Source organism: Terrapene carolina, unplaced genomic scaffold (genome assembly GCF_002925995.2).
Source record: "Terrapene carolina triunguis isolate 2854851 unplaced genomic scaffold, T_m_triunguis-2.0 Scaffold131, whole genome shotgun sequence".
NCBI classification, from domain to species: domain Eukaryota; kingdom Metazoa; phylum Chordata; order Testudines; family Emydidae; genus Terrapene; species Terrapene triunguis.
Window position 1 is genome coordinate 23,442,977 of NW_020664482.1, and position 12,092 is coordinate 23,455,068.

The 12,092-nt window shown below is 46.0% G+C and overlaps 1 protein-coding gene across 4 annotated transcripts in view; it reads left to right on the forward strand.

Annotated features, from left to right (window-relative positions):
• The window catches only part of STARD8 (StAR related lipid transfer domain containing 8), a 120,114-nt gene that overhangs the window by 76,542 nt on the left and 31,480 nt on the right, over positions 1-12,092 (forward strand). For 3 of the 4 annotated variants that reach the window (XM_024204104.2, XM_024204107.3, XM_024204108.2), the window contains one exon: positions 11,500-11,571. In XM_024204104.2, coding sequence (XP_024059872.2) covers positions 11,500-11,571 — 72 coding nt within the window. Of the gene's footprint in view, positions 1-8,580; positions 8,818-11,499; positions 11,572-12,092 lie in introns of those variants that run through there. The other variant, XM_024204105.3, reaches the window with a different exon arrangement.

A 12,092-nucleotide genomic window follows, 5' to 3' on the forward strand; every position in this document is an offset into this window, starting at 1 on the left:
TTAAATATATCAATACATTAATGGCTGGGTGGTCACCTAGGAGCATTGAGTAGGGAGAGATACACATCTGCTCACTCATATAGTAAAGTAGCTGCTGCAATCCAAAGTGTGTGTTCATGCTTTCCTTTGTGTGTGATCTTTAAGGGAGGTGGACTGACAGAGGTACTGCTGTTCCTTAAACATTGAGAAGAAGGTACCCTGAGTTACCCAACATCACTTCCACTTTGAAAGGATCTGCTCTTTGGGTCAGCTCTGTATAGGGTGACCAGACAGCAAGTGTGAAAAATTGGAACGGGGGAGGGGGGTAATAGGAGCCTATATAAGAAAAAGACCCAAAAATCGGGACTGTCCCTATAAAATCGGGACACCTGGTCACCCTAGCTCTGTAAACATTGCCTATAATTTTGCACCTGCGGTAACGTGTCCACCATTGGGTTGTAGCTTCAAATGTCAGAACACAGATATCTAACTACCTAACAGTGGCTCCAGATTGGGTTCTAAGAAGTCGAAATGCTGCCATTTGTGCCTGTGATTGACTATGCTGACACTGATTATTGGTGCAACATTATGTGGGGGTAGGGGCGGGAAAGGGTAGAAATTAGAGGCCATTTTGAAAAGCAGTTGTCCTTTATGTCTAGCCAACTGTGTGGCAGAAGTTTTGTTAAAGTTCCTGTTTCTGTAGATTGCACTGGAGTGTCTTGGTGTTTTAGCTTGTTACGGGTTTGTGAACTGGAAATAGGAACTTCCCTTCACATTTGAAGGTTGTTTTTACCCCCGAGCCCCCTCACAAATTAGCTTCCAGCATTTCTACCAAAACCTGTTTCAGTGTGCAGCGGAGTGAGGGTAACGTTTCTGGGGATTCTTAGAATCTGTGTGGTTACTACTCAGAGCAGAACTTGAACTGTTTGTGCACATCTGTGTCTGTTTCCCTCTGGTTGGTTTGTGTGTCTGTGCTTCACTTCACTTTGAGAGCCTGCAGGCTGGAGGGGGTCAAGGTAGGTGGGCTACTCTTCTCTTCTGAGACACAAATGCAGCAAGTTGTGTGAGTTCTAGGTTAGTCCCAGCTGGATGTTTTGTCTGGCCAAACACACTTTGAAACTTATTTTATTTTTATTGAAAGATTCAATATAACTTCTTTAAAAAGAGCCTATCTGACTACGTGGAGCAAATGTAGCAATAGTATAAGAGTCAGGAAGAGAATAGCTTAAAGTGTGCAGAAGAAAAACAGGTTTCAGTGGCAACCGTGTTAGTCTGTATCAGCAAAAAAAATGAGGAGTCCTTGTGGCACCTTAGAGACTAACAAATTTAGTTGGGCATAAGCTTTCGTGGGAAAGCTTATGCCCAACTAAATTTGTTAGTCTCTAAGGTGCCACAAGGATTCCTTGGTTTTTTTAGAAGAAAAACAGTAACTTGGCATCCCAAGATCTAGATCCAGGCAAATGTATCCATCCTATGATGCAGGAGATGGATGATCCTGCCAAACCAAAGCTCAGAGGGCTTCCAATACTATTAGTTTGCCTTGCTAGCTCCTTGTCCCAAGCACCATAGTGGGCAAGTTGCCCTGGTCCTTTGGGCCTCCCGTCCTCAAAAAAGAGCTGAGGTTTGAGTTGACTGTCGCATCCTTGGGTCAAGGGGAGAGGCGTCTGTGTTGTCTCCCTGGCACAGCACTTCATATATCTCGATCAGAAAAGCTGGTGAAGTGCAGGTGGGGGAGGAGGAAAGAATGATTGATTGACGTCTTGCCTGCTGTATGCCCTGTCTTATTTTTTCCCATTAGCACCCTTCACGCTTCCTTGTTTCCGCCAGACATGTGTTATGCAGCTGCAAAGTTTAAATATGTCACATTTAACCCCCGAGCGACCACCACGCTCTTGCTATCAGGTGCAAGCTGAGGGTCATGAGAGGAAGCATCCTGCTGTGGCCAAGGAGAAGTAAAAGAGCTAAAATGCAGAGCAGGGCGGAAATGTGTGTGTGGGACATGTGTATATAATTACCTGTGATGGAGGGACCGCATAGAATTTCATCCTACGCACAAACACATGTGATCTACCCCTGCTAAATGCATGTCTGGCTAGGTCTGTCCTTGTCCACTATATGTTCCCGATTGTAAAGCCAAAGCACAGAGAGAAGCAGACACAACCCCCCTGCTGCTGTAAACTCCATTGGCCTGACTGGCCACTTCCTCCTTCATTTAGCTAGTAAACAAGAAGGCTGAAGATAGCTGCAGTTACGGGAAAGCCTAGTGGAAGGCAGCCCACAGCTGTCCGTCTCTGTCTTTCCCCTCAAAGCAGGCCTTCTGCAGCCCCTCTAATCTGAGCCTGCAGTGCTGCCATATACTCAAAGCTGCAACAGTTTGGTTGATTGAAGTAATCCCATGATCTTCAGTGCAGCATAAAGTGAGCAGTGGCTTCTCTCAAGGTGAATATCAAGATATATTGGCTCAGTGAGGCAAATGTTGAAAGAGGAGGAGCTGGACATCAGTTTTCCCCCTCTATGAAATGGGAAGAATAGCATGTATCCACCTCTCAAAGGTCTAGAGTGTGACCTAATTTATTTGGGGGCCAGTTCTGCCCTTGGAAAAAGATACTTGCAATTCCCATTGAAGTCAATGGGAGCTGCACACATGAATGTAAATCTGGCCCTTATGTTTTAAAAGGCTGTTGAGACCCATCAGTGTAAGACATTCCAGATGTTCAAAGGACTATATTTAAAGTCTAATGCATCATTAGGGTTGAGATTTTAAACACACAAGGTGGGAAAGCTTAAGTTATGGCAGTGCGGCTGCACACAACAGGGCAGAATTTGGCCTTTCGGCCCATAGTTATATATTTCTGCATATCGCATAGTCTTCACTCCTGTACCTCTCTATAGCGGCACTGTGACTTCAGTGCTTGTAAAATACAAGGTGTAACTTCACAGTAACTTCTGCTTTTAGTATTGAATTTCCTTTGCTTTTAAAAGAGGAAGAAAGAGAAGAGCGACTGACAGCAGCTCACTGAATAGCCCAGCATTGAAATAAAAGCTTCAGTGAATGGAGCTGCAGATGCGTGCCTGGGCGTGTGGAGGAAATAGTATCCTGTGCATAGGCAGAATGGCATTGCCAAACCAAATTTCTTCAGAGCCTAGCACTGAGCACGCTCCAGCCTCCGAGCCTGTTAGGTACGTTACTGAATCTTCACAACCCTGCCGGGAAGTAGAGGGATGTTGTTATCCCCATTTTACAGATGAGGAGACTAATGCAGAGAGGGTGCAGTGAGATTTTTTTTACTTCAAATGTCAGTGCTTACGAGAATGAACAAGGCAAGGAACCTACAAAGGCTTGTGTGGGACAGAGGTAACTAAGGGAGATGCCCTTGGAACTGAGAGGAGACATGAGGGGGACAAAAGAAGAAAATGGCAGGAGCCTACACATAATCGTTCAACAGACACTTCAAGAAAAGAACTGAGCGCCTGCAAAGTCCAGGGGGCACTTGTGGATTGCAGGTGGCTGGGAGTAAGCAAGCACCTTGTCCTGTCTGGAAAGTTTGTTTTGATAATAATAGAACAGCAGCTTGTTAGCTTGTCAGGGCCTTTCATTCCACTCCTCTCTCTGTACTGAGGAGAGCTTGCTAACTATATGAGAGTCCTGCAAGTTCTCTGAGCCTATACCTGCCAGAGCCCAGGAACAGGGCACCATTTGAGGTGGGGGTGGGATATCTTAGACCTCTGCTCTTCTTGTCCCTACACATTCATTTGGTGCTTGTCTTCTGTAACTGGGGAGTCTCTGGCTTCCTGAAAAACAAAGAGCTGGAGATCAAGCAACCCCTCCTTCTTCCCCCAGTGGATTTGCAGAGGAGAAAGAGACTAGTGCCTTGACCGGGTTTGCAAGATCAGAGGGAGTGGACTGGTCTGGACCATTAGTCTGGTCTGACTGCACTTCAGAGAGAGCAGTATCCATCCCTCCACAGCTGGAACAAGTGTAGATGCGATCTGGGACCTTATTGAAGGATGTTGGGGAAGAAATAAGGGTCTCCTGGAGGGAGGGACCTCCCTCACCTTCCCAAAAGATGACTGTGCCTATCACATGTACACACACATGCACAACCAGGCACATGTACACACAACACACTCGCCTGTATTTGTTAAGTAGCTCTTGTCCTCAGCTGACTCAGAGCATTCCTTCCTCCAAATCACTCTTCTTGTTTATCCTGCACAGTACAGTAAATGTCTGGGATGTAAACAGGAAAGTGATCCATTTCTTAAGCTGTGCAACTGTCTAAATTGGTTCTGTCATTGACTCGTGAACTCTCCTCTACTACAGCTCCAGTTCCCAGCCAGGCCCCAAACCGTGGCTGCTCTCTGTTGACTTTCTGCCTGCCAGTGTTTTAGGTTCCCAAGGGTTCCTCAATTGTGACAGAATCAGTGCTGTTAAAATTAGACAGACTATTTCAGGATTTGAATGTGGTGGAGGCATTTGAACAATCCCTTGTTGGCAGTGCAGCAGGGCGCAGTTTCCAAAGCTTGCAAGCCCTTGTAACTGTGTGAAGGTTAATTATGGAAACCCACCGCATCTGGGACAGTGTCCAGTGAAGTTTCTTACTCTTGTCTCCATACTCTATCTGTGCTTGTGGCTGTTAAAGCTTATGAGGTTGGCTGATTGTATTGGGAGTTACATGAATAAACAAAATCAATTACTATTTATCAGTGACGTGTGCCAAACCGTGGCGGCTCGGATTCAGGTGTGGCTGGTGAATGCTACTGGGATACAGGATGTAAAAACTTGGCACACCTCTCCCATTCTAAAAAACTGCTCCTCACACCACATGTTTGTATGAGAAATGGGTCCAGAGCAAAACTCAGAGCTGGGATTCCCAACCCTAGGATGGCTAGGGGTGAGAGCACAGGGCGGGAGCATGGCTGGAAGCCTCTAGTATTGGAATATCACTATTCACTTGCTTAATGTTACATGTCTTTGAGGGTCAGGGATGGAATAATTCCATTTGCTTTGCTTCCTCTGCAAGTCTTGGTGTGAGCAGGAGTCGTAGGAGCTGATTCCCCTCTCCCTTACACTGGTGTAAATCAAGAGTAACTCCATAGACCTCAGTAGAGTAACACTGGTGTGAGAGAGAGGAGAATCAGGCCTGCAGAATAGTATCACAGAATTATAGAAAATGAAACTGGAAAGCACAGGGATGTTGTTTAAAAAAAAAAAAAAGTGGGCTGGGTTAACTAACCTAAGCTAAGCTCCACATTCCACCGATGAGAAGCAGGTGAACTCAGCTTACCCAAGTTTTACCCACGACGGCACTACTGCTGAAAAACACCTATTTAAACAGTATATATTCCATACCCAGCGGCCAACATGGGATTGTTCCCAATGGTATGTTCTGCACTGCTTTTCTCCAGCTTAGTTTTATAGATCTATATTTATCATCAATATCAAGGAGAGAGATGAGTGCATTCTATACTTAATAGGCCAAATTCTGCTCTTCCTTACGCCTGTGCAGTCTGATTCTAGCGTCAAATTCAATGAGGTAGCAGCATCAGTGAGAGCAGAGCTAGGCATCACAGGCAAAATTAATCCCTGCTGTAACTCCAGTACAGTTACAACAGGGATGAATCTGGCCCAATATGTTTAGCATAAGTAGGGATCCAAGTCCTACGTGTAAAATTGCTATTTCAGAGCCCAGTCCTCTTAAGAAACAGATGTGTTCTCCATGGCCCAGCGAACATACCAGACTTTTCTGTCGGTTCCATAATAAATAGGAAGGCGTTTACGTTTACAGACTAGGGAGAGAAATTAAGTTCCACTTCTGCATATTTAACTTATTATGCAATAGTTTATTTTAAACCAGGATGGAAACAAAACCCACACCAAAGTGCTGCACACGCTAACGCCAGAGCTTAGATGGAGTCTAATAGAAAGAGCCTGCATTCCCCCTCGCATCTGCCCAGCATCTTATTTCATAGCTTTCCATGATGGGCATCTTTGTGATGTGGTTTGTTTTTCACGCACTAATTGCCTGTGTGAGACGTTTTTTATGGGGAATTTGGAAACTTGCTCTGAAATTCTGGAACCCTGGTTGTATTGTATTGTTTTGAAGGGGAGGTGCGGAGTTGGAGCTCTGGGAAATTGTTTTCTAGCTGTAATTAAATCTGCCTCCACTGTTTGTGCGTTGCTGGTTTTAGACCTGTCCACATTTTGTTGTACCCCACTGGGTTTTGTAGCTCTTTCTCTGTTACAAGGCTTACCTGAGCAGTCATTAGTGGCTTGGGGTTTTCCACGGTCCCTTAAAACACCGAGGGAGAGATTCTGCCCCCTGCTCTGGCCCCTATTTGCCACTTTAGCTGGTGTTTAGGGGCCCTAAAGGTGCCCAAAGTGACTAGAGAAGAATTGCCTCAGCCCAAGCACAGCTTAGGCAAGGCCTGCAAAATTAGTTCTGCACTTCTCTTCCTGTAAGCACCAACGTAAAGTGCATGCTGGGAGTGGGGTATGTGTGTGTGTCTCTATCACCCCTGGCATTACAGAGTTACAGCCGAGAGACTGCCCTGGTAGGCTGCTATAATTTTGAGCAACCTCTGTGGCTGTTCTGATTTCTGTGTGGGACACGTCGGCCTACAGCTGCCTAGAATCCAGAGGGGGCAAAGGTGATTTAAAGCCATCTTTGCCCCAGTCTCCTCTTGGGTTTGCACCTTATGTGCTGCAGCTCCAAAAGGCGTAGAACTGGACCTTACATTTCACATTGCCTCTCCAAGAGAAGGCTGAAGGGCGGGGGGTGATCAGATTGCTCTGCACACTCAGTGTATTTTCTCTTTGCAATTCAAGTGCATGTGTTCGGATATCTGCTGTCATGGCCAACCCGCCAAGGATTGAACTGAGGACCTCCAGAGTTAAATGGGTGAGCTACTACAGCTCGAGCTAAATACCGAAGTTCTGTGGCTGTGGATGCAACAGACTCATATCCTCTATGGATCAGGCTGAGAGACCTATCACACACATTCGTCAGTGGGTTACATCAACATAAATTTCCCATTTACCAAAAAAAAGAAACAAACAAGCAGTCTGCATTACTGATAACCATAGTGATTATGATGGAGTTTCTAAGGTCATTTATGTTGCATTTGAGGAGTAATTTCTGCACTTTCCGTAGTGAAACTAGAGTAAATTTCACGTTGTTTCTAGTCAGTTTCCCTTTATGAAGCTCATTCAGTAACTTGGTGCTGTTGTGTTGGGGTTCCCAACATGGTAGCGGGGAAAATTAAAAATAAAGCTTCTATTATTTAATTGAAATGAAAAAGGTACCAAGAAAACACAAACGGGGCTAAATCCTGGCGTCGTCTTGCACCATCTTAACATGTTATTTGTTGTTTATTATTCATGTTGGATTCTCAGGAAAGCAGGAGGTTTCGGGGGAATGCTTTTATTTGACAATTCCATCAACAACATGATGAATGAAACCGGATCCAGTGTCTGACACAGAGAACTCTGGTCTCCATGTGTCTCTCTAGCCTGCTTCCTGTTGGGAACCTCTAGAAGGCACTGTGCCACAGTTCAGCCTGAACAGTATGCAAAATAAAGAGAGATCCTGCATCGAGAAGTCTGGGATATGGACTCATAGAAAATGGGACACATTGGGAATCATAGAAATGGGGTACTTTGCATGACTTTTTCTCTTTTAAATCATAACCTCATTTCTTCTGGGGCTTGTGGAAGAAGTGGATATTTTAGAGAGACTGGAAGAGGGGGTGTTGGGCTGGTGAGCTGGGATGGGAAGGGTATTTCCTCAGGCAGTAATGGCTCCCAATGGCTTTCTTGAAGTCCAGTGGGAGTATTCTGGTTTTACACTGGTATAATGCAGAGAAGAATTTGCCCCGTTTTGGACCTCCACTGGTGACAGTGGGCTGCTCAGCTGATCATGATTTCAAGGCCCTTGCGGCGCTTGTGATGTGTGGGGGAGAGAGAAATCTGGCTGGAAATCTCGCAGGCAGTCTCGCAATCTTTGTTGATGCTGCAGCATGCGCACCTGTGACATCTCTCTGGGTGCTGCTGTGATGTTGTTTTTCTTTGGTCAGGAGTTTGGAATCCAGTTGGGTTATTCTCGTAACTATTGTTCTACCCATTCTTCTTGCGGCTCGGAAAGATCCTTTTCAGGATTTCCGTGGGAAAGTACTTTTCATGGAAAGGGTGGGAGGGAAAGAGGAAATCAACCGCGGTCTCTTGGCCTGAACAGAAAGACTTTGAAACCTTTTCGGTGCTGGGGCTGGTGGTGGCGGTGAGCTTACCATGGGTGGTTAGGCTGTTGGAGCTATGAGCCCCACGTTCCCAGTGCAGCGGATCTTCCGAACCCATTCTTAGAGGAACTGTTTGGGGGAAAACAAAGGAGTCACCATTGCAGGGTGAACCGTTTAAAAGGCAGAGAGCTCCATTCCGACAGGCAAGAGAAAAGGCAGATTTCCCCCTCCTCCATCCAGTGCCATTTGGACTGACTCCAGTACAAGGGAAGGAAATGTCGCTCTCTGACTTCACGTTTCCACTGGCGATGTGAAGTACAGTTCATTTGGATCCCAGATCCGCCAAGTGAGCGCATGCCGTTCGCTGCCTTTCTGGAGGGGCAGGTGGGAACCCTCCTCTGCCTGCCAAGAATCCTTTAATTCCACGTCCTTTCCCTCTCCCGCCATCTGCCTCTGTCTGCAGCTTGAACAGTCTTTGAAGGAAACACCGTAGTGTGGCTGTTTTTGCTCCTGCGAGTCCCAGAGGTTGCATGGATGGTTGATCAGACCTGCTCGGCGTCAGTTCTGCAATGCTGTTTTATCAGTTCAATCTGTCTACTGTAAGGGGTAAGCTCAGCACAGCAATGTGTGCTCAAAAAGGATCACAAAACTCCCTTTGTGGCTCCTGTTTGTTTCTTGGCTTTTCTCTTTGGAAGTTTTCTCAGCCCGGTCAGTTCTGTTTTAAAAAATATATATAAAGATCCAGGGTCTTGTTTGGTGACCAGCGTGGAGTTTGGAGAATCTCAGTCTAGCTTTTGGTAGATAAGTATTACCATCGCAAAAAGTGCCACTTTTATTGGCCTCTTTAATGGGCCGCAGACTGAACTCCCCTTTCATTTCTAGTAGGAGTCCCTTCCAGGTCAGAGTAGGGCATGTTGGGTGAGGAGGTGTGTGGGCCGCAGCTGTTCTGCGGATAGAAGAGAGATTCATTCTCCAGGGCTGTCAACCTGGCGACTTTGATTTGACAGAAGATAATGGAGCATGGGTATTTTCCTGCATCTGAGTTACAACATTCACATTTTTAAAAAGCATTCCCCCTGCAATGGAAGGAGGTGAAACGTCTTTTATTTTGCGATTCTGGATGGAATGTGCAGTCGGGCAGGCGAGGGTTCATGTTGGTAGGGTCTTTGGAGCGTGATCTGTCCTTTAACTGGGAATGACCTGATGGCTTTCCTCCCAATGCCTGTGCTCAGCTAAGCACGGTGCCCTTAGGTTGCCAGTAAATGTTTTCTCCTTTTTAAACAGGACATAAAATACTGATTTACTGTCCTCCCTAAGATCTGGAAATACCTCCAGTGCAAGAAGGGGGAGCAGAAGTCACACCGCATGGTCCTTATGAGTGATCAAAAAACAGTGATCCCTTCTATCAGGCTTCTCTGAGCTCTTTATAGTTTGCATACGGTGCACTTTGCTCTGTGCTGCTGTTCCAAGCCTCCTGTGTTATACAGTTTACGACTGCGTGATGTGGGTTGGAGGAGACAAACACACACATATGTGCACATTTTCCAAAGTAACTTTCCCTGAATTCAAATGACAGTTGGACCTGAGTGCCAAAATTTAGATACGGATTTACATTTTTGGATTTTGACTCTTTCAGAATTCAGGTGGATTCAGATCCAAGGTTTTGGTTCGGGCCAATGTAGAGTTAAGGGCAGCTGCAAAATTTGGATCCAGATCTAGAATGATATTCCAAACCTTCTTTCCCAAAGCCTGGAGGCATTTGGTCCCAGGTTTTAGCTCAGTCCTATCTCTAAGTGAAATATTTATTTTGTGCTTTTTTTCATTGCTCTATGAGTCTATAATAAATGTATTGAGTGCTCCTGACAGGGGCTGTTGATGTCATTGGGGGTGCTTCCTTCCAAGATGCTCTTGCCTGAACCGGCCATATGTCCATCTATAGGACAGCAGAGCCGCTGTTAAGGGGAAAGTGGGCAAGGACGAATCTGTGTGAATTTACAGTAGGCTTTTCTCTCTTGTAAAATACGTTGGTCATGATCATAAACTTTAATCTTGCCCAGCAGTCTGATGACTGCTGACATCAGACAACCGCTTCCCTCAGCTGCATGGGATTGTGGCTGACAACCTCAGGTTCTGAAAGTTCTAGAAATTTCCTAGAAAACAAAGTGTCGGCTGTTCTATTGCCAACCCCCAGGGGATTTTCAAGCCACGTATAAGCAAATACCCGTAGCTCTGTCAGTAATTCAGAGCTGGGCCCCTTACTAAGTTTTGCAAGAACCTCATCGCTGTCCTGATTTCTGTTTCACAAACACTCTCTGGCTGGTTGCTGGCAGTCCTCTGAGGTATTGCCCTGTGGCCTAATTTTCATGTTTGCTGAGTGCTCCGAATTCCCATGAAACTCAATGGGGGCTGTGAAAATCAGACCACAGGGCAATAGCCTAGAGCAAGGACCTGGAGGTCAGAGTTCATATTCTTCATACGTCATAAAAGAGCCTGATTCTATCCCCCTTGCTCATATTAAGTAGCACCTAATTCCATGACTAGTCCCATTGATTCCAGTGGGGGTGCTAACTTAGTATGGTCCTAGACTTTCGTGGTGGAAGCCTGCAGAGGGCCTGTCAAATGATAAGCCCCCATGAGCCCTAACTTATTTTTTTAAAGATTCTTACTTTCTCCTGGCAAAGTGTCACTTAGTTCAGTGAGTTTAGAAATCAAATATTTCAGCAGGAGATTAAAAGCATTGCTTGTGGTCAAATCCCTATGTTGCAACTCCATAGTCCGTTCCATACCCTCTCTGTGCTGATGCTAAGGGAGAATAAGTCCTGTTAAAGGATGGGAGAAGGAGACTGCATTTCTGCAGCACAGAAATGGGAACAAAAGGTGAGGGGGGCCAATGCCCCTCTCATCAAATGCATTACTCTAATGCTAAAGGAGAATAGATCCTAGAATGGAATCCATAAAAGCTCCATTTGGGTTGTGCTCTCAGGGGTCCTGATGCGGTCTCCTTCTAACCACTCCTATCCCATGCATAGGTGCTAGCCCATGCTTGTTGAATGAATGCTGCCAAGGGGGGATTTGTAGGTTTTACACATCCCATTTCATGTAAATATATTTACTTTGACTGGAGTGCATTTAAAAATGGGTTCAGGCCACGAAGGTTGGATCCAGATGTGGTTCTGAAGTTCAGAAGCTCGGGAGTGTTTGGACTGGCCCAGACTCTAGTGCACGTTGCCCTACTTCGGAGATAATGAAGTTGAGATCCTCAAACTAGTTCATTTGCTTTTGTTTCAGAAGTCGAGGCCAAGAAAGCTTGTGACTGGCTGCGTGCAGCAGGATTTCCTCAGTATGCACAACTTTATGAAGGTAAGTGTCCCCTCTCTCGCATTCTCTGGGTTGGGGGAGCATTGGGGGGAGAGGTAGTACTCTCATTTCTCTAGGAGCATGCCTTTGAAAACAGCACTGCACCATGTGTAGAAAGGATGCAGGTCCCACCACCCACCAGTTTGGGGTTCTAGTCCTGAGCTGTTACCCACGCTTCCTTAGCCAGGAGGAGCTGAGAGAGCCTGTGAGACAACACTTAACTCCCAGGAGGAGAGACGACCCCCAGCACCCTCGGGCCAGTGCTCGAAGCAGTGTTGATGAGCTCCAGGTATCGTCAGCCTTGGATGGATGGAAAGAGAGGGAAAATGAGAGAAAATCCAGAAGATCATCCTGTACCTCATCAGGATGGGTTCTGCAGCGTGAGGCTGAGTGTAGTTGGTTGCTCAAGTCCAGAGACGTGTCTGAACAGCAGCCTTCTTCCTATGTGGTCAGGGATGGCTGCAGGCTGCTACCCGAGCAGTGGCTGCTATGCTTTGGTTGTCACTGTGGTAGTGAGTGTCTGA